At 42.7% G+C, this 23,406-nt stretch overlaps 1 protein-coding gene across 6 annotated transcripts in view; it reads right to left on the reverse strand.

The window, feature by feature from the left end:
- The window catches only part of LOC111153534 (transient receptor potential cation channel subfamily M member 3), a 486,919-nt gene that overhangs the window by 91,674 nt on the left and 371,839 nt on the right, over window positions 1-23,406 (reverse strand). For all 6 annotated transcript variants that reach the window (XM_022512597.1, XM_022512596.1, XM_022512594.1 and 3 more), the window contains one exon: window positions 915-1,015. In XM_022512597.1, the coding sequence (XP_022368305.1) occupies window positions 915-1,015 (101 nt within the window). The remainder of the gene's footprint in view (window positions 1-914; window positions 1,016-23,406) is intronic.

Below are 23,406 nucleotides of genomic sequence, written 5' to 3' on the forward strand. Positions count from 1 at the left end.
CTTCTGTCTCACTCATTTCCGTGCAGAGACTTAGCAACTATTCAGGTCCTTGAGTCTGTCTACCAGGGTTTTATTCAATAATTTCACAAAAACCTCCTGGTGTCCAGACTCCTTGACAAATCTTACCACCCTAGCAATCCACTAGTGGCACTAAATAAAGACAGGGGCTTCATGGCCAGGCAGCAGCTCTCTGGGGGCAAGACCGGGTTAAAGAAGACCCATCCATGGGGGTATTGCCGTTCAGTTATTCCAGCATTAAAGTCAAATCTCAGACTGCTGGCTGCCTCCCCGGGATCCAGACACCAACCACCCAATAGCCAATTTTCCAAGTTTTTATTTTTGGTAGTGTCCGTTGAGGGAAACGAACCAAGAACAGTTACATAAAGCTTTGGTTCCCTCTGAGTGGTGCTCGGGAATAGGGAGGACCTGTGCTCAGCCACCAGGACCAGATGGCACCTGCACGCGGGAGCTTGCTAATCCTGCGTCCGGAGGTGTGACCGAGCCATACGCTGTAACATGGGGCGCCGCCGCTCCGGAGCGGCACCTCAGAGACAACCAGAAACCAACTGCTAGTTCCACGCCTTCTGTCATTTTACCGAACACGTTTTGGCCTTATATGTTTTCTCGGATGTATGGAAGAAATGGCATTATTTGCCTCTGAAGGTTACCATCAGAGTCCCCCCACCCCGCACCGAGATGGAAACTGTCTGGAATGTTTGCAGTTGTGCTTTGTCGCGTCGTCCACCAGGTGGCAGTGTTTTCCTAAATATGAGAAAGGGGCGGAGCCTGAGGATGGCCGCGAGGGAGGGAACATTTGCATCCTAGAGAACAGGCCACAATTTCTCTGAGCTGCTCCTAAGCAAATACCGTTGCCCAAGCAAGTGGGCTTTGCAGGGTGGTGACATATACTCTACCGGCCACTGCTGCCCATAAATAAAGATCTGGCTGCGAGCGATGTCCACTCTGTTCCAGGCTAGAGCTAAGCTCAGCTGGTCGGGGGCCGAGGCATTTGCTCCTGTGCAGACAAGGAAGAGAAAAGAGTGGGAGAGAGAAAGCAATGATCAGTTATCCTACCAAGAAGACCTGCTCCACGACTCTCTCATCAACCGCCCTTTTCCGGAACAGTAGACTCGGCTGGACAACAGGGTTGTCATATGGGGCACTATGGGCTTTTGGGGGCAGGATAATTCTTTCCGGTGGGGACTGTCCTGCACGTGGTAGGTAATTGAGCAGCATCTCTGCATCCAACCCAGTAGATGCCCATGACACCTGCACCCCAGTCATGACAATCCAGAATGTCTCCAGACATTGCCAGATGCCTCTGGGTGGCAGGAAAGAGACAAAATCAGCTCACGGAAGACCACTGCTCAACACCCTTGCTAGTCCGCGTGCGGCCCATGGAGCCGAAGCAGCAGCACCCGGGCACCTGCTAGAAATGCAGACCCTCAGGTCCCACCCTAGGTCTCTTAAATGAGAATCTATATTTTAACAAGGTCTCAGATGACTCATGCACACATTCAGGTTTGGGAAGCAGTGCTCTGTAACTTGTGTCTCTTTTGGTGGCTGATCGCTGGTGTGAATGAAGCATTGTTCCGATTGTATGTTGCACAGGGCTACAACGAGTGGGCCGACTTTGCCACTCTACTGAAATAAAGTTAAAATCTTTTAAGAGAAAGGCAAATAAGTGGCTTAGGTTTTCTTTGATTGGTGGGTAGAAGCCACTGAAATAAACCTTCAGTTTCCCATTATTCTCCAGACTCCGTGGCTAGATGGGTGCAGTCCACCAGGGGCTATTTACATCTAAGTTCATTAAAATTAAAACTTTTAAAGCTTCAGTCACACTAGCCACTTTTCGAATGCTCAGGAGCCAGATGTGGCTGGTGGTCTTTGGATTGGAGAGTGCAGATTCAAAATTGCTCCACCATCCCCGAAAGGTTTGCTGGAACAGGGCCGGTCTGGATCAATGCAGCTGCCAAGCGGCTGGGTGTGAGGCTGAGAACAGCAGATGGGAGAACCCTGGGCTACAGTCAGCACACCGGAGTCTGCCATTTTACAGCTGTGTGACTTTGGTCCTCTCTGTACCACTATTCTATCACCTTGTGAAATGGGGATAATAAGAATGATCCTACTTACTGGCTGGGATGGGAGACTGGAACAAGATCATATATGTGAATTCACATGTGAGCAGGGGTTTTGCAGTTAACAGCCTTGGTACCCTGACCAGGACCCTTCCCTAAATATGTGTCTGACCTCATGCTGCTAGTGGTCCCACCAGCAGGGGCGCAGGGTTCAGAGACCGCACTCTTGCCTCAGAGGTTTTGGGCATCTGCTACGTGCTAGACAACATATTAGGCACTTGGCACATGCTATTGTAGGTAATGTCCCAAATAATCCTGGGAAATGGGTCTTCTTGTCTCTGTTTGACAGATGAAGATACTGAGGTTCAGAGAGGTTAAAAAGCAAATAGCTACTAACAGAAGGTGAACAGAAAAAGCACTTATCATGCCAGAGGTGAGATTGGGCCCCAGTGAGTTCTCCTTTGTTTTACTTCTGGTGATTCTGATGAGGGAAGGAGGGCTAGCAAATGTTAGTATGGCCCATTTTTCTGGATTCTTCAGCAGTGGAGGCTCGAAGCAATGAGCTGCAGATAGGGTTGCTGGTGATGAAACAGGGGTTCTCAAAGTCTGCTGCCCATTAGAATAATGGGGGATGTTTTAAAACATCCCTATGCCCAGGATGCACCCCCAAAACAACCACATCCCCTTGCTTGGGCTGGGAGCCAGGCTCTGATAGTTTCAAACATCTCCAGGAGTTTTCAACATGCCCCTGAGCTTGGGAACCAGTGCGCTGCGTGATTCTGTCTGCTGCCTCCCCTCACCTCTTCCCTCCTCTTCATTCTGAGATAGTGAAGTTAAGAATCGGGTGAGCAAAATGTTCTCTAGACAGCACGTCTCAAATTTGAGCACAGGAATAACCTAGAAAGATGGGCCCTACCTCCTGAGCATCAGATTTAGTGGGTCCCCGTGGGACCCAAGTCTCTGCATTTCTGGTCTCCCAGGCGGTGCTGGTAAAAGGAGGATCCAGAGACCTTCATTTGAATAATAAAGGCCCTAGAGCCTGGTGGGCCACTTGCTCTTCCCAGGGTAAAGGGTGTTTTGATTCTGGTGTCTACACATGAATGGGTTCAGTATAAACCACATACTTGTAGTAAATTAATGTTTGGGATGATGAGCATTAATTCAGTTTCCACAGGGATTTTTCAATTAAAAATTATTTATCACCTCAGGTGATAACATCAGAAACTGCAAACTAACACTCAGAGTAACTGGTGGAAACAAGTGATAAGTAGAAACGTGTCGAAATGTACCGTCATCACTTGGGAGGAAAGAAATGGCAGGCTCACTGCGGATGCGTCTGGAAAGGTAGCACTTAATCCTTTGCTCCCTTGGTCCTTGCGGACCTGCTGTAATGGTCTAATCATTCCCTTTCCATTTGTATGCCACAAATTTGTATGTCACCCCGTCAACGGTAGCAGCACAAGTCTGAACAAGAACACAGGAGGAAGCAGCTCTTGGGGTCAATGTGAGCTACCTGAATGTAATCACGTAAGTGTCAAGGGAAATCACAAAGCCAATGAGTCTTGACTTTTCAAAAATTGAAAATACATCATTCTAAAGAGATCCTGGGTGACAGTCTGGATCCAAGGTTCTCAACTTGGGTGACCAACCATCCCAGCTGCCCAGGAGTCAGGCTGTTAGCACTGAAATTTACACATCCTTGGAGACGTGCCAGTGCTGGTCAGCCTATGCCGCACTGTAGCTGCATGCTGGAATAGCCCGGAGACCTTGAAGTAGACTCATGCTTGGAAGCCATTCCAGAGATTCTGGTTTCATTGGTCCTGGGCACTGCAGTTTTTAAAAGCTCCCCCAAGAACTTTTAAGAACAAGAGGTCCTCAACCTTGTCTTGACATTCGAATCATGGAGACAAGGGGAAGAACCTTGAGTCTAGATGGTATATATTCATTCACTTACTCCTCTGGTTGTTCACTTATTTCCACATTAAACAAATACAGATTTCATGCCTTCTCTTAGGGCAGGCACTATGCCAGTCTGAGGACCAAGGCGAGGAAGGCAGAGTCCATTGTCTGGAGAGCTTCCATTCTAGAGGAAGAGCTAGGTCTGTAAGTAAGTGCATCATCTCGGGCAGTCATTCATTTATCTGCTTGACAGACACTGAATACCGTCTATGGCAGGAACTATTTGAACATTGACCATCCATCCCATGGGGAGGGAGACCGCTAAGGTCACTCTGCACAGGGCTTACTACTTACTTCTACCCATGGAGGGGGCAGCACTCAGAAAGTAAAGGAAAAAACAAACAGAGGTACTGTGTACTTTCTGATAGTGTGAGTGCTGTGAAGGAGCAGAGTCATTCCCAGGAGATGTGGGACCTGTGTCTGGGGACACTTTGAGTCACTCCAAGTCAGTGTGGCAGCACCATCCTGGCTCCCTGGTCTCTCATGAAGCCCTTGGATAATCTCATAGATACAAGTGTGGGTGTCCTTTGGGGCATCTGGTTGGCCCTGGGAGGGAAAGAGAGGGTTAGATAAAGGCCCTGAAATGGGGCTGGGGATCCATGAGGATCCTGGTCTGGGCTAAGGATACACCATCTATATGACACTGTGGCCTTGGCTGATGCCAGACCCCAGCTGGGCATGGAGAAGGTCTTTTAAAGTGCTGGCTTCATGGTGGTTCCGTTGACGACCCAGATGGGAGTGGAGCTGTTCTGTTAGGATGAATTGATAGGAGACCTCCCTGAGAGTGACACTTGAACTGGGATCTAAATGATGAGGAAAAGCCACCATGTGAAGAAGTGGGTAGGGGGCGGGAGTGGGGGGAACATTCCAGAAAGAGGGAACATCAGATACAAAGCCCCTGATGTGGGAATGAATGCAAGTCGGTATAAGACATTTAAAAAAAAATAAGAGTTTTAATATTTCCTCTTTCTGCAGGTCAGGGAAACTTTAAGTGCATAGAGAATGGTTTTCAGGGAAGGATTACTTCACTAGACAAATGAGACAAAGAAAGGCATTGTAGCAAAAAGGAACAGCCCAAGCAAGGTTTGGGAGAGTTAAATACCTGTGAGTTTAGGAAATTCACAGGAAGACATTGAGGGAGCATTAGAAGCCAAAAAAGATGAAACCAAAATGGAAGGACTTGTACATGATGTTGGAGGAGTTTCCCCTTATTCTGAAGACACAGGCAAACTGCCAGAACACCTGGTTTCAGAAATAACGCATTCAGATGCATGTCTTGGAAAAATCCCTTTGGCAGCTGTGTGGAGGGTACATTGGAAGGGACACTGGACTGGAGCAATAAGGAACGTTTTGCTGTATTGTAGGAAAGGGATAATGACTGGCGGGAGTAGCTGGGATGGAGGGATATTTAGAAAGCAAAATTGATAGCTTTGGGTAAGAGATTTAAAGTAGGGCACAAGAGAAGTCAGAAGTGGTCTCCTAACCCTAGCTTGGGAGCCCAGGTACATAATGACCAACTGAGATTGGCAATGCAAGATAAAAACAGGCTTTTGGGGGAACAGCAAAATGGCGTCCTTGAACATAGTGAACCTAAAAATGCCTGAGGTATATCCATCCAGGTAGGAATGACCAGAGGCCATTGGATATGGAGATGCGGGACAGAGGAGGGTGAGTGTGGAGACAGAGATTTGGAAAACATTAGCATGAAGGTGAGAGGAAGAGAGCAGAGAATGGATCACTGGATAAATGGATATTTAAAAGCTGTGAAAGTAAGGCAAATCTTTAGAAAGCAGTCACACACAAACACATACAGAAAACAGGGAGATGGGAAGAAAACCTGGAGATCAGGGTGCCCTAACCTTTGGGAAGAGAGACTTTTAAGAAAGAGGGGGTGGTCATTAGGTCAAAAGCTGCAAAGAGGGCAAGTAAAAAAGGTAGGCTTTCCTTTTTTTTTTTTTTTAAGATTATTTATTTTAGAAAGAGACAGAGAGAGCTAGAGTGAGGTGGGGGGAAGGGGCAGATGGAGAGGGAGAGAGAGAATCTCAAGCAGGTTCCACATCTAGCACAGAGCCCTGGGTGCTGGGGCTAGATCCCAGGACCCCAAGATCATGACCTGAGCCAAAATCAAGAGTTGGATGCTCAACAACCTGAGCCATTCAGGTGCCCTGATTGGCTTCCTTCTTTACAACTCTTTTTACTACAAGGGACCAGGTTATGAATCTATTAGTTTATTACTTACTTCCTTCTCTGAAGTGTAAACCTCAAGGGGCCAGGGCATTGTCCACTTTACTCACTGTTGTGTTCTGAGAGTTCAGAACAGTGCCTGGCACATCATGGGTGCTCAATAACCATTTGTGGAACGAATGAATGAACCTCCAAGTGTGCACTGGATTTAGCAATTAAGAAGTCTGGCCATGTTAGTGCGTGCACCTTTAGGAGAGTGTGAGAACAGAAGCATATCTGCAATCTCTTCCCTCCAGAAAAATGCAGTCTAATAAGAATGGAGGTGGTGAGACGCCTGGGTGGCTCAGTCAGTTGAGTGTTTGCTTTAGCCTCAGGTCATGATCCCAGGGTCTTGGGATCAAGCCCCACATTGGGTTCGTTGCCCAGTAGGGAGCCTGCCTCTCCCTCTGCCTGCTGTTCCCTCTGCTTGTGCTCTCTCTCTCTGTCAAAGAAAAAAAATAAAATCTTTAAAAAAGAAAAAAAGAATGGAGGTGGGATGGGGTAAAGGGAGAGCTAGGACAAGTCTACAAATCACTCTATCAAAGAACAAAGTGGTTAAGTGCTATAGAAGCTACACATGTAAGCCCAGAAGGCTTCCTTTTCAGCTGTGTCACTTTGAGGAGGAAATAAAACTTTGATTCTAGCAGGAAAGGATGGTGGAGATTTGAACACATTTGGACTGTGTGGTAAGCTGAATGATGCCCCTGCCCCTCAAAGTTGTGCTTGTCCCGATCCCGGGAACCAGGGAAGATGTTCCTTCATATGGCGGAGGGACTTTGTAAATGCAATTAAATTAAGAATTTTGAGACGAGGAGGTTATACTGGCTTATCTGGTGGGCTCAATGCGATGTAATTACAGGGGTCCTTATGAGAGGGAGACAAGGGATTCAAAGCAGTCCTAGGACATGTGAAGATGAAGGCATCGGTTGGAACAAGACAAGCAAAGAGCCACAAGTCAAGGATTGCGAACAGCATTCGACAGCTGAAAAAGGCAAAGAAGTGATTCTCCCCTGAAGCTTTCAGAAGGAACATAACCCTGCTGATACCTTAATTTTAGACTTCTAGCCTCCAAAGTTATAAGAGAATGAATTTTTTTGTTTTAAGGTACTAAGTTTGAGGGAATTTGTTATAATAGAAGAAACTATTGGCCAGTTAGTTTACTATTAGCCATTAACAATACTATTGAAGGTAAAACATCAAGATAAGAAGGTAAAATGGAGTTGAGAAAGCAGGAGTATTTTACAGTTGGCTGTAGCGCAGAGCAGAATTCTCAAACTTTAATATGCGTATGACTCATCTGGGAATCTTGCTTAAATGGCGACTCTGATTCAGTTGGTCTGGGGTGGGACTCCTAATCCTATCTCTTTAGGTAGCACTCATTACTTCTGTGAGCAATGATTGATCTTCTGCCTGTGCTCTTTCTCCCTTTTCTCTCCTCTACCTTTCGATTTTAGAATATACTATTATATTTTTAGTGTTTTACTGGGCTCTGGTAAATATGCTTACATTTCCATTACTAATATTTGAATTGTCCATCTTAAATTATATTCCTGTTTTAGGAGGCAGAATGTGTAGATGTTATAAAGAGTCAAAGAGCCTACCGCACCTCTACCTCCATCCTTCCTCCTCTTAATTTCTTTTTGTTGTTGTGTTATTTCTACCTTGGAAGGCAGGAAATACTTAAATTCCTTCTTGTTACTCAAAGTCCGTTTTTGTTTTTATCTTAGTTCTGTTAGATTCTAGCATCAATGCTAACAATTGGTAATTTTGCCAGAATGTACCCAAGTGTCTCTTGGTCAGTAGGCTGCATCTTCTCTAGTAGGTTTTCTGAGAGGAACTCATGGGAACAATATTGTCTGAATTCTAGAATGGTCTAAACTGCTTTTTTTTTTTTAAGTAGTCTTCAGAGTTGAATGACATTGGCTCAATTTAAAATCTGTTGCTCTATTATCTCCTGGCATTGACTGTTACTGTAAGGAGGTTTGTAGCCAACCTGATTTTTTAATCTCATGAAAGACTTGATCATTTTGCATGGGGACCCAAAGGAGTCTTTATTTTTCTTGGAAGTTCAGTAACTTCATTAGGAATTTTCTAGGTGTTGAGGATTCTGAATCAGTTTAACCTGGCACAGGTGGCCCTTTCAATACGTAGATCGAAGTTTCAAAACGTGTTTGATGAAAAAATTCTTAAATTGTGTGTTCTGATCTGTTACTTTGTCTTCTTCTTTGGAGACACCAGTTCTGCTTATGTTGGATCTCCATTTTCAATCTTCTGTAATTTCTCCTTAATCCTAATGAACTCTTTATTTCCTTTTCATTTCATTTCTGTCCACTTTCCTCATTTCTATCCTCTGTGTCCCACACTAGGTTTTTCACCATGCATATCTGACCTTGCACCCGGTCTCAGGTCTGCAATTTTGTGCCGACTTCATTTTCCCCTCAACTTCATTCCTAAGCACTATGCACATTTCATCCCCTCCTGCTGCCTCACCTACTCTTACCTGGATTTTGGCATTCCAAGTTGGAAGTATTACTTCATGGATAAAGTGCTTCACTGAGATTTAATTTTTTTTAAAGTTCACGGTAAAATATTTATTCATAATGTTCATCTGTTCTCTGGAAACATTTTTATAGAGTATTCTTCTACGCACACATTTTGCCCTTTTGTTATTTTTTAAAGAATGCATCTATATGCTAATTGCTTTTTTATTATTTATCATCTAGTGAGCTGGGTTATAATGGGCCCAGGGTAGCATTCCAGTCTAGTTATTATTCATGACTGGAAGGCTTTCTTCTCAGCTCCCACAAAGATAACCTCCTTGCTGCAAGTAGGACTTCTCTGCATAATTCTATATGCAGCTTACTGCCTCTATTTCTAGGTATAAATTTGAGGTCAGAGGTCACCACAGAACTCACTCTTGTTCTCGCACATGCTGTTCCAGGCAAAGGAGAGAACATTGCACCTTAGGCCATCCTGGCATCTAGGAATTTCATCTGGGGCTTTCTGAGGATTGCCGCTGCTAGCTCCTCTCTCCTCAGCTTTTACTCTTTCCTCCCACAGAGCTCTTGCATTTACAGATATTTTGGAATATTTCCCAGTGTTGACCAAAAATAGAGTTTGCCTGCTTTTTCTCTTCCCTTTCCATTATTGCTTTTTGAAGCTTTCTAGAGAAGAAATGTTCTCTATTTGTGATGAATTTGTGTTGCCACGCTTGCCCTGGACATCCTGAAGGATTCTGTAGGTAGAAGAGTGTTTTTGATCAGATCTTTTCATTAGTAGTGTTCCTCTAATTGAAGTACTGAGAATGCAGAGGGGTATGTCAGTAAGAAGCAGGAAGATCTGGTAAGAAGTCACTGCAGTTAACCAGGTCAAATGTCCTGAAGGGTCTAATGGTGCTGAACCAGGAGGGAAAAGAAGGGATAGATGTATGAGATATTGTGGTGGCAAAAATGCCCCAAATTAGTAAGAATTTGCTTGAACAAAGGGAGGAAAAATGTGATGGAGGCTTTGAGCCTGGAGAATTCCGCAGATAGGGGCTGTATGAACACAACTAGGAAAATCAGGTAGAAATCAACTTTGTGGGGAAAGATGATTTGTTTTTGTTTTTGTTTTTTAATATATGTTTATTTACCTATTTATTTTTAAAAAAGATTTTATTTCTTTATTTGACGGATAGAGAGCGAGAGAGGGAACACAAGTAGGGGGAAGGGCAGAGGGAGATGTAGGCTTCCCGCTGAGCAGGGAGCCCGATGCAGGGCTCAATCCCAGGACCCTGGGATCATGACCTGAGCTGAAGGCAGATGCTTAATGACTGAGCCACCCAGGTGCCCCTAATATATGTATATTTAAAGACAATTAATTTGATTGAATTTCGGGTGGAGAGTGACACCAAGGGGAGTTGTCAGTAGGCAACTAGAAGAGGGGGCATGGAGGGAAGCTGGAGCTGGACATGTAACTGGAGGTCGTCCACGCAGACATGACAGTAAAGACATGGTATTTTATAATTTTGACAGAAGGCAGAGGGGAGAAGTAAGAATGTCTGACAAAGGAGACAAGGAGCCATGAGAAATGTAGAGCACTCAGTGCTCTGAGGAAAGGTAAATATAAATACGATTACCATGCTTTATCAAAAGTCAGTCACATACTAAGCATTTTACATTTATTATCTCATTTAATACAAAACCCTGTACAGTGAATGTCTTTATCTCTACTCAGAAAACAGTGTCTCAGAGACATGGAGTAACGTGTAGAACCAGGCTGTAACCTGAAGCCTTCTCTCAGGCTAGAAAAGAGTCACAGAGAGCAGGAGATAAAGTTGGGGGCGCCTGGGTGGCTCAGTTGGTTGGGCGTCTGCCTTTGGCTCGGGTTATGATCCCAGGGTCCTGGGATCGAGCCCCGCGTCCGGCTCCCTGCTCAGTGGAGACCCTGCTTCTCCCGCTCCCTGTGCCCCTACCCACCACTTGTGTTCTCACTCGCTCACTCGCTCTCGTTCTATCTCAAACCAATAAATAAAAATCTTTTAAAAATAGGAGATAAAGTCAACACTGTCAAAAGTTGCTGAACGTTCAGGAATAATAATAATCGTGGGGGTCAGAAGAGTATTTGGGTCTCCAGGCATACTGAAATCTGTGTGAGAAGACTGGATGGGCAAGAAGGCAGAAGGCAGAAGTTTGCAGACTGAGCCAGTGAGCCCAGAAGAGAGAGGAGGTGGGCGGTAAGGACAGTTGGCAGGAAAGCAGATCAACTTTCAGAGCTGGATGGTTAAGAGGGGAAACGTAAGATGCTTCCTGGAGGGACTTGGTGGAGAGGGGACAAGGTCTCTGTAGGTGACGGGGAGCTTGACTGTACTGAGAGCAGAGAGGAAACAGCAGTGGGCGGGGGAGGGAAGTACAAGTCCCTTGGGTCGGATCCCGCAGCCTCAGCCGGAGAGCAGTCAGCCAGCGAAGAGGAGACGGGAGGCTGAGCGGAGAAAATAATATTCCTTGAGGTGGAAAGAGAGCTTCGATGCAGCTCAACATGGAAAGTGAAGGAAGAGGGGACACCCCGTGCCGAGAGGGAGTGGGACTGAGGAGCTGAAGAGAAAGGAGGGACGTGGAGAACGTGCCACAGGCTGAGGCCTTAAGAAGGAGGGGGTATCCAAGCCGAGCCAGGGCCCCCGTGAAGTAAGACATCCCAGCGATGTCACCAAAGGCACCAAAGGCACATATGACAGGGAATGTTTGTTTATTTAGGGACTTGAGATTCGGTGTTGGAAGACATTTTTTTTTAATACCCTGAGGGTCACTCAATATTTCGGTGGCTCGTACATGGAGTTGCAGACTCCCTTCAGGAGAGTTGCTAAATAAAAGTGTCATCCGAGCTTGATTGTTCAAGGATGATCCTGCTTGATGGACGGGAGTCGTGGAGGGGGCAGGACTGGCAGAACTTGCAACGCCCTGGGGGGTGCCAGGGTCCTCTGATCTGTAGGATGATACCACCCATCTCTCTGTTAGTTGAGAAACATTTTTTCTTGTGGGGGGTCTTTGGACCTTTCCGTGTTTTATCTGAGGAATCCTGTCTGGGTTAAATGCGCATCCTGGGGATTCTGTTTGTTTCCATCAATTCACTTGTTTGTAGATGTTGTGCCAAAATGCGACAGGGTCTCAGTCAATGAAAACCTAACCATCCATTCATTTAGAGATATCACATGGGGGGCCTGGGTGGCTCAGTGGGTTAAGCCTCTGCCTTTGGGCTCAGGTCATGATCTCAGGGTCCTGGGATCGAGCCCCAAATCGGCCTCTCTGCTCAGCAGGGAACCTGCTTCCTCCTCTCTCTCTGCCTGCCTCTCTGCCTACTTGTGATCTCTCTGTGTCAAATAAATAAATAAAATCTTAAAAAAGAAAAAAAAATAAGGACATCACCTTCCCTACGTGTATGAAAACCACAAAGGTGCAAGGGAACTAGCTGAAGGGCCCTGTCACGTGACTGGGTTGCTAGGAGACGGTTTCAGCGGTCCCCAGGGCAGAGCTGCCCCCCCATCCTGGTGAGCCTCTCTTAGGGATGGGGCAGCTACATCGAGAAAAAACCAAATTAAAGGCTTGAAACATGCACATTAAAAAGTAGATGAGATCTGTGTATAATTTATTCTTTGCTCTATTTTCTTGCCCTGAATGAGAACCATCTCCTCTTGGTAAAAATAACTTCAGGTAGATTCCCAGGAGAAAGTTAAAAGGAATCAGGAAAAATTAGATTAACTTTAGCTGGAAGAAATTCACACTTGGTTTGTAAGAGACAAAACAGGCAGCGGAGGGGAAGGAGCCTGGTACAGAAAGATAGGGTTTTCTTTCTCGGTTTATCTTTAGGAATCAAGACAATAAAATTAATATTTCTTTCATGCTTAGCTTGTGCCAGGCACTGCTTCTAAATCTCCATGTATTAAATTCTCACAACAAACTAGGAGGTGCCATTACCCCCATTTTGCAGACAAGGAAATTGAGGTACAGAAACTTGTCCAAGGTCAAGTAGCCAGAAGAGCCAGAGGCAAGCTTCAAATGCAGGCAGTCGGATTTTAGAGCTGAATTTTTTTTTTTTCAATTCATAGGAACTTAGAGAATTTTACTGAAGTCATGCTACAAACAAAGGGAAGTAGGCAAACAGGCTTTTGTGTGTTCTCTATCATAAAACCACCCACATTTGTGTGCATTGAATGCAGGAAGCCAGGATATTCTCTAATGCTCTGTCATTAGGGCCAAACTTGGTAAACCGATATCTAAAATTCACTTATCCCCTTAATTTTTTTTAATCTTTCTTTTTTGTCAGCCAACACATCTGGGCTTGGAGATTTATTTATTTATCTGGTTTAACTATTTAAAAACATTTATTAGTGCATCTAAAAGAGGCTGCTGTTTAAAAGATAGTTTGTGAATACCCTTTAAGGAACTTAGTGACTGGATACAATGATGTGCACCTGTTTGGGCAACAGGACCCCTGTCTGGATATTCTTAGGTCCTGTTTATTTGAAGGCTCTGATTTTTAAGACTGATAAGATGTTTATTAAGTTTTTAAAACTTCATGAAGTTGAAAGTGGGAATGCAAGCTGGTGCAGCCACTGTGGAAAACTGTATGGAGGTTCCTCAAAAAATTAAAAATAGAGCTACCCTATGAGCCAGTAACACACTATTGGGTTTTTACCCAAAGAACACAAAAACACTAACTGGAAAGGACACAGGCAACCCTGATGTTTATTGTAGCATTATGTACGACAGTCACATTATGGAAGGCATTCACGTGTCCACTGACAGATGAATGGATAGAGAAGATGTGTTGTATAGTGATGGAATATTACTCGGCCATAAAAAAGAACGAAATCTTGCCATTGGCAATGACGTGGATGGAGCTAGAGCGTATCACGCTAAGTGAAATAAGTCATTCATATGTGGAATTTAAGGATTTAATAAGATTTTTTAAAGTATCTTCTTAATTTAATTTTTTGATATCTTCTTAATTTTAAATTCCTCTGAAAAAATAATTGGCATACTGTTTGTCTTTCTTTAGGCTGTTTGTTCGCCATCACGGGTTGGCCCTCTGAACCGCAGAGAGGCACTTCACATGTTGCCTCTCTAGTAAAATGTCCCCTGAAACCAGGAGTGGAGTTCCCTTGGTTTGCCCCTTTTTAGCATTTTATTTACTTTTTATTATGACATGTATTTCTCCCATATTTTAAGACTTTGAAGACTTGTACCACTTAAGATAAGACTTGTACCACTTAAGATAACCACCACTTGTGCACAGGAGGTGTTCTGGTGACTGGGTCATTAACTTCTAATATCAAGACTGACTCCTAGTGGCCCCTTACGAATGAGTGACTAGTCTGATGGCAGCAGCTTCCTGGTCTAGTTCTGATCTGTCAGGTTACCCTTCGCTGGGTGGGGTGGGGTAAGCATTAAGTAGGGGCCTTATGGACTTTTTCTGAGGGGAAAAGAAAGGGCACCGAACTTGTTTATTACCTGTGAGGCCTTGGGAAGCTTACTTATCCTAAGACCTAACTGCTTCTTATATAAAATGAAGTTAATAATATCTTCCTTAAGGGATGGCTTTGAAGGTTAAGTAGAAAAGTAGATGGAAAAACTGTTTTGTTAAATTAAAGCACTGTGCAAATATTTTCAGTATCTTACTATTCCCAACGATAAATTTGCCAGATTAATAGTAATTTAATAAATTAACGCAGTTATAATGCCATCGGCGGGCAGATACTCCTCACTACAGTCTCTGCTGTGTCGATGTGAGTGATTAGGTGTCATTGAATTTTCTCAAAAGGAATAGATACTATGTAGTAAAACAGGAATTCTCAGAATTAAGTGCTGACACTCCCTAAATTACCCAGGGTTTATGCTCATGTCAGAATTGGGGTCAGGCTCCGGGAACGTTCCTCTGATAGAGCTTGGGGAGTCAATCAAATGCTACCTTCTACTGAGGTTTTCTCTTCCGGCACTCCCCTAAGTGAGCTGAAGCTTCTAGGTGCTGATAGCACAAGAGAAGGTCCACTTGTTACAACTCAGCAAGAGGCTGAGTTTAGATACAAATGGTCTCTTCGAATTTTAAGAATGTGATTGTTTTGTAGGCTAATAAACTGAGAAGCTGGGTGTCTTCCATATAATCTAGAACCACCTTCAATTAGGAAAGTGCCTCTGGCCCCTCCCCAGGCTGCCTGGTGTAACAGAACATTGTTCAAGTGCAAGACACTTGCTGCAACCTTCGGAAGGATCCTGCACCTTCTCTGGCCTGTCAGAGGTGACCTCAGCCTCTGTGGGGACTGACTTCTCTCAGCCTTGTTCCCTGCCTGGAGTAAGAGCTGAACTCTTCCTCCCCTGGGTTCCTAGACACTGGGTCTAGCGGTGGGAGGAGGTGGTGATTAAACTTTGTTTTGTTTTTCTCCAATTTATTGGGTCTGTGTTTTTGGCACATGGTCTCATTCACTTTGAAAAGCTGTTCCTGTCATTTTAGAGTTTGGTTGGAAGACTTTATTTATTTATTTATTTTAAGATTTTTATTTATTTGACATGCAGAGATCACAAGTGGGCAGAGAGGCAGGCAGGCAGAGGCGGGTTGGCGGGCGGCGGGGGGAAGGAGGCTCCCTGCTGAGCAGAGAGCCCAATGCGGGTTTCTATCCCAGGACCCTGGGATCATGACCTGAGCCGAAGGCAGAGGCTTTACCCAACGAGCCACCCAGGCTCCCCTGGTTGGAAGGCTTTTATGGACCAACATTCTATAAAAACCTTACAAAGTCCAGTTGTCTAGATGATGATATTTGCCGAGAGTTTCTGCAGGAAATATTGCTACTATTTCTTTGTGTCCTAATAACATATGCAAGCAAAAAGGACAAATGAAATTATATGCCTTATGATTAATAACATTGTGGAGCACTATCCTATTTCCTCCTTTTTGCCAACCTAGCTAAATGGATGAGTCCTCTTTATTGTGCCCTTTCTGCAATAAAAGAAGCCAATACTTCACAAAGTCTCCCATTAACATGTTAAAAAAAAACTTTATAAAAATAGTGTTCCTGTATTATGCACAATATGCAACTGAGAAATGTTATCAACTTAAGACAGAGGGAATAAAAGAAACAAAAATTCTACGGGGTTATCCTACTTGCTTGTGATATGACAAAAATGAATTCATTTACATGGATGAGTATGTAAAATATTTGCAATTTTCATATTGTGATTTTTAGCAGGATTATATAGAAATTTACACTCTGGAGTTCTGGCACATTTTCTGGAATTACTGCATTGATGATTTCTTATCTTCTGTTCTCTCTTCCTTTGTCTTTCGCTCATGCTCTTTCATTGAGAACCAGGTAATCCATTTTGTACTTCATTTTTACTAAGGTTATACATGCACAGATTTTCAAGTCACCTATTCCTACAAGATTTGTTATAAAGTCACAAATCTCCTCACCCCAGGCCTCTTTACCCAGACTCAAGTGCTTCACTTCTTGGAGCTGATTATTTTGGGCCTCCATGGTAGCTAGTCTTCGACAGTAGCTTCTAAGGACCGATAGATACTCTCCCGGCATTCACACTGGATCTGGGCTGCTCTTGTGACCCCCCCGTGCCCATGGAATGCAGCAGAAATGACACCATGCCGATTTCAGACTTGAGTCTTAGGAAGAAGATCTGGCATCTCCTGCTTCTGCCTACTATGCTGGTGGTGCAGAAGGGTTCCCCTGCCTTGTCCTCCAGGCATTGCCAACACTGCCCTCCTGTGTTAGAGTGCCCCCTGCCCATGTTCCATGTCTCCTCTTTCTATTGGTGTTTGGTTTGGTTTCCTCTTTCCTTCTAGGGGTGCATGTCCTCCAGCCATTCCTGAAGAAATAGTTCCATGGGTAGTAAAAGTTCTGATAACTCATGTCTGACCATGTCTATTCTACCTTTGCCAGTGGCTGGTAGATTATGCATAAAATTCTAGATTGCAAGTAAATGTTCTTCAGAATTTTTAAGGCATTGCACAATCGATTTCTACGTAGTTGTTTAGAAGTAGACAGCATCTGACTCCTTTGCATGAGACCTGTTTTTCTCTTTGGAAGCTCATAGGAGAATTTTACATATGTGTGTATATATATGTAGATATATGTATGTGTATGTTTTAAATATGTATATATATAATTATATATATTTATAATACCATATTATACTCTGTAATAGAATTTATAAACTATATGAATATTAAATATAATTTATAAATATAATATTTATAATACATTTAAAAATATATGTTATATATATTTGTTTTCCCATTTGTTTTGCAATATTACAATACAACTTGAGAAGAGTTTATTTTCATCCTGTGCTGGGCACTCAGTGGGGCCTTATAATCTAGAAATATGTGTTCTGGACTTCAGGGACATTTTCTAAAATGATTGCAATGATGATTATATATTACCATATATATTTTCATATACATATTCACATATATTCATTTGTATTCACATATATTCATAGATATTCACATATATTTGCAGATATGTATGCATATACATATATAAAATGCCTACCATATGTCAAGCATTTTTCTGGGTGTTAGGAGACAAAGACAAAGATGACATAATCCTTTTGCTCCAGAAACTTCCTACTGAAGGTGGGTTTGTAATCAGGATGATCACACTTCCCAGTTTACCTGGACATTCTTGGTTTATTCTAGTTTTTCAGGCATAATTATTAGTACTGCTCATTTCCCTGACCAAGAAAGTCTTGGGCTGGAGGTAAATTATCTGGTAACCATTCCCCAGAGTTGTTGCAAAGATTAGATGATAAAATTTATGTGAAAATGCTTTGTGAACTGTAGAAAGTACAAATAACAGGATGAAAAGATTTAAGTTATTTTATTCATTCTCCTACTGAGCCAAAAATGTCTACAATCGCTCTCTACCTTGCTCCCTGTTATTGCTCTAAGATGTCCTTGGATTTGTAAGAAAATAAACTTGCCAGAAAATTAATTTCATTTTAAGGCAGCTTGGCATGTTCTCAACCAGTTTCAAGATGAAACTCCTCTTGGGGCACCTGGGTGGCTCAGTGGGTTAAAGCCTCTGCCTTTGGCTCAGGTCATGATCCCAGGGTCCTGGGATCGAGCCCCTCATCAGGCTCTCCGCTCAGCTTCCTCCTCTCTTTGTGCCTGCTTCTCTGCCTACTTGTGATCTCTGTCTGTCAAATAAATAAATAAAATCTTAAAAAAAAAAAAAGATGAAACTTCTCTTTGTGGATTGTTTCGGATCCTTACATGTATGCTTGAGGTTTAATTATTGGTTGCTTGACATTTGCAGATTATGGGTCCTTTTGAAATTAACATTTTCTGATTCTGTTGGGTTTTGGACATAGGGTGGATGCCAGTTCCCTAGGAATTTTTAAAGCCCATATGAGAAGGTGAAAAGTATAAAAATACTCATTGTTAGGTCTTAACCATAAAGAAGGCAGAGTGCCTGCCCTCAACGAGCTCCCAGAGTCAATGTCTCATGTGTCCCTTATGTCCCTCCACATGACAGAGCTGTGATCTTCTTTGGCACAGGGAAGGGAACTGAGGCATGTGTATAGAGAGGTTAAGTAACCTAGTTAATCAATGCGACAGCCAGGAAAGCGCTAGGATCTAAATATGTATGTAATCTGATTCTAAAGCCCGTCGATCATTTCTTCATGAGTGTGACAATGGTTTTTGAATACTGACGACGTGAAAGGCGGTGAGTAAAACCAGCTGGTCTTGGTTCTCCTATCTATCTTGGCAGCGCCATCATCATCTGTCAGACCATCATTTATTAAAGATTTTTCCAGGTATGGGGTTCACGCTTTACTTGTATTATCAATGAAAATGGTTACAACGGCAATGTTAGAGAGATTAAAGTCCCTGGGTTTTACAGATTAGGAAACCGAGCTTCAATGAAGGGAAGCTGTTTGACCAACAGGGAGTAGTAATGGTTTGCCTATTGTCACTGTCCCTACAACCAGGACCTTTGCTGGACAGTCCCACCGTGCTTGGTAGCCCACTGACGGGCTGGGGGTCAGTGGAGGATGGCCTGGAAGCAGCCCAGTGGGGAAAGCCTGGGGCGACTTGGTCTTTATGGAATCATTTTTTTTCTAAGGAATGGACTTTGGTTTTGGGGAAAAAATGGTAAGAATGTAATTTCCTTTAAAATTTTTGCCAGAAAGACTCAAGTACAGACTATAAAAATTGAAAAAGGTAATAGTGATTACAATAATACATAATCACTGTGTAGTAAAAAATATTATTAAGTTACATATTTAGGTCTACCTGAAGTAAACCATATGAGTATGGCTGGTCCCATCTCCCATTTCATGGTTACAGGGATTCTCCCATGGCCTTTGCCACAGGGATGAATTCAGGGAAGGGCACAGACCTAAGGTAAACATATGCAAGTCCCCCCTGGGTTCCTTCTGCTCTCATCACCCAGGATTTAATGGGGATTTACTCAGTTGGTTGGGAATGAGCCTAGCACTGCTGATAGCCATTCTGTGCGACAGGTAGACAGACTTATGTCTGAGAGACAGAGGACAGATCCTGATAATGTCAGTTGAGCCATGGATCCTACTTTGCCTGAACTCCGTTTACCCTTCAACTTCCTCAACATTTAAACCCACAAGTCCATCATCTTATTTATTTTTGCTTTAGTGCATTTGAATTTTGTTTCTGTTACTTGTCACCAAAAAGTTTCTAGGTTGAAGCCATATTCCACTGGTGATCTAATCTTTAAAAATAGAACAAGTGTCAGATCACACAGATTCTTGCCATTACATTCAGAGAAATTGTGGGCATTCTAGTTTCGTCACTAAGATAGTGTGTGGGCAGCCAAGGTCATCTGGTAGGTAAGTGCCCTGGTAAGAGCTCTGAGAGATTGGTTGATTGATTGATTTTAAAGATTTTATTTATTTATTTGACAGAGAGAGAGAGACAGTGACAGCAGGAACATAAGCGGGGGAGGGAGAGAGGGAAAGCAGGCTTCCCACAGAGCAGGGAGCCTGATTCGGGGCTTGATCCCAGGTTCCTGGGATCATGACCTGAGTCAAAAGCAGTAGCTCAATGACTGAGCCACTCAGGCGCCCCACCTCTGAGAGTTTTAAGGAAGCAGATGTCCTGCTCTATATGGGGTTTAGAGGGCCCACGCTAGGACTCTACCTGCTCCTGGCCAATCTGCTCTGTGATATCTAAGTTAAAAAATGTGACAAAAGGGGTAAAAGGAGCCATGAGGAAACGTGCCCATGCGGAAGCCTGATTGACAAGTCAAAGGACAAAAGGAAGACCAAACGTGGCCTTATGGAGAGAAGGACTGAACACTTTTGGAAAGAATCTTCACTGAAAAAATTGCTTAGTGAGTTTTGTCTCTAACTGATATATTTCACTATTCTCTCCCAGTTTACCCCTCCGTACCCTTTTAAGCTTAAAATATGCCACACATTTGGACTTGTCAATCTTTTTTGGATAAAATTTCATCTACTTCCATTTGTATAATATTTAATAACTATGGTAACTTTGCATTTCATGTAAGTGATGATAGTGTCAACATGAATGTCTCTCTTTTTGGTTTTTTTGGACGTATTGAGGCTATCTAAACAATTTCAGGTTAAAAAAATATTATTAAAAGGAAAGCAATAAAAAAAATAGAAAAAAGGAAAGCAATAATGCATGTGCTGTTTTAAGCTGCCTACACATAAGAAAGAGGGATGGGAAAGACTGAACATATAATCAGACATAATTTTTTATCTTCAAAGCAAGGCCATAATTAATTCCCATTAAATCTATTCATGAATCATCTGAGATCAAGCAAGGTAGCTTCTCAGTAAACACTTCTGGATATTAGTTGCTTTTGAGATCTACTGAGTGCATAGAACTATTGCACAAACCCGACTTCAGAATAGTGCCACAATTTGGTTTTACTAAGGATTAATTAAGTCATTTAAAAATTAAGATGAGTTATTTAGCAAGACAAATTGCCTACTGATATCAGGATAGTTTGTGATAATAATTGCATTTTCTGGCTAATAGAGTTGGAGGGGTATGCCCGCAGAAGTAGTTTCAAAACATTAAAATATATTGTTTTTTTAAACATTTTATCCAATCCTATTTCAAGTTGAGTAGTTTGTAAAGATATAATTTTAAAGGAAAATGGTTCAGAACATAGTGATTTTCATTGTTTTGAATCATCTAATCAACAGCATTCTTGAGAATGTTCTAAAGTTAGAACATACCCACTCTTCTTTTGGCATTTCAATTTTTATTTCAAACTCCTTCCCTCATCGTTTCAAGAAAATTATAGAAGTGTATCTTAAAAAGAAGTTGTCACTCTCCACTTACAAGTATCTGTGAGTAATTAATTAGTTTAATTATCGATAGGATTAATTTTGTCTGAAGAGCCAAAACATTAAAAAAAGGGGGGAAGAACTAGATAATTTTCTCTGAAATGATTGTGTAAGTCCATAGGGAAACCGAATTTCATACAAATTGCTTCTTATTAGTCCTGAATTTAAATGTCTCCTGCTTAGATGCCCCAGTGAGATTTCTAATAATTTCTTAGTGATCAGCTATTATCCATGCCTATCTGATTTATATGGATAATTTATATTAACACAATCTGCACCTAGTACAGGACTTTGATTACATATGTACATGACTTTCACAGCTAATTCCCTAGGATGCTTTCTCCTCTTTTGTCATTTTGACATGACATGAAAGGTTTCCTTGGTGACAATATGTCTCCTGCTCAGATCCAAAATATATGATAACACAGCACTCCTATTTTTCCCTTAAAACCTTAAGAAAATGCCACAAATGTCCATGTTTCATTCAGATTTTCCTAGTTTTAAACCCAATACTCTTTCTTTTTTTCTGCTTGAGGATCCTGTCCAGGAAGTCGCATTACCTGTGGTCATTATGCCTCCTTAGGCTCCTCCAGGCTGCGACAATTTCTCAAACTACTCTTGTTTTTGATGAGCTGGGCAGTTTTGAGGAGTAACATAAGACTTTTGTAGCCCTTTGAGCTTTTAAAAGATGCTTTCCAGAAAAAAGAAGTAAGCTATAAAGGTCTTTTCCTGTGTCACAGAAGAATTTCTTTACCCGTGCAGATTAAACCCTGCAATTGCACTACTGGGTATTTACCCCAAAGATAGAGATTTAGTGAAAAGAAGGGTCATCTGTACCCCAATGTTCATAGCAGCAACGGCCACAGTTGCCAAACTGTGGAAAGAACCAAGATGCCCTTCAACGGATGAATGGATAAAGAAGATTTGGTCCATATATACTACGGAGTATTATGCCTCCATCAGAAAGGATGAATACCCAACTTTTGTATCAACATGGACGGGACTGGAAGAGATTATGCTGAGTGAAATAAGTCAAGCAGAGAGAGTCAATTATCATATGGTTTCACTTACTTGTGGAGCATAAGGAATAACATGGAGGACATGGGGAGATGGAGAGGAGAAGTGAGTTGGGAGAAATCGGAGGGGAAGACAAACCATGAGAGACTGTGGACTCTGAGAAACAAACTGAGGGTTTTGGAGGGGAGTGGGGTGGGGATTGGGAGAGTCTGGTGGTGGGGATTAAGGAGGCATGTATTGCATGGAGCACTGGGTGTGGTGTATAAACGATGAATCTTGGAACGTTGTAAAACAAAACTAAATTAAAAAAAAAAGAATAGCTCTAAAAAACAAAATCTCTAAAAAAAACCCAAAGAAAAAGAATTTTTTACTTATGGAGGATAGTGATTGCCACATATTGTACTTCCATACATGCAGAAGAATGAAAGGGCACACACCCACGTGATTTGACTTCTGAGCTGCCCAAGAGAAGATTTTTAAAAACTTCAAATAATTACATCCACAGAGAGGGTCAAGGGACCCTGCTGAGCAGATGTTTTCTGGCTTTGCTGATCCTGGAGCAGAAGGGGCTGAAGCAAGGGGCATGCGCACACTGGCCAGGAAAAGGTGACTCAGAGCAGACTGGTAAACACTGGATAGTTTACAAAGGTAAGTCTGGGGTTGTTTCCAGTGAAGCCTCTGGTTGCTAAGATTTAGACAGGGCGGGGCTAAGAAGGAGGCAGACAGAGAGGGACTCGGTGACTTCCCTAGATTTTTGAGCACTTTTCCCCCAGAACCACTCAGGATGTCTGAAATCCAGAAATATTCATGGCACCAGGCCTCCTCTGAGTAGGGAAGCCTGATTTGGCAAATAGAAACACAAGACTCCCAGTTAAGGATGAATTTCAGATAAATAATGAACAGCTTTTTTAGTATAAGTAAGTTCCAGCCAATATTTGGGACACGCTTACGCTAAAAATTTATTTGTTGTTTGTCTGAATAGTCAACGTCCTGCATTTTCTCTGCATTTTCCTTGGGTTCCCGTTGGGTAGGCAGGGGAGAGGAGAGGGCGGCAAAGGAGAAGGGTGTAGGGTGGACGGTTTCTAGCCTCAGCCCACCACTTTCAGAGCAGTTACCTTAACATGAAAGATAAATGTTGTATCATGTATTCTCAAAAGCTACCCCAGGTCAGCTTTCAAAGAAACTGTGAGCCTCTAAGACCTCTGGAACAGCATTCTTTTTGTCTCCTTCTTTCTTTATTATTGAACAAATACCCAGGAAGTCTGTGTCCTATAAACAGTATCCTT

The sequence above is a fragment of the Enhydra lutris genome, unplaced genomic scaffold, assembly GCF_002288905.1.
Source record: "Enhydra lutris kenyoni isolate GAN:26980312 unplaced genomic scaffold, ASM228890v2 scaffoldscaffold33, whole genome shotgun sequence".
NCBI classification, from domain to species: domain Eukaryota; kingdom Metazoa; phylum Chordata; class Mammalia; order Carnivora; family Mustelidae; genus Enhydra; species Enhydra lutris.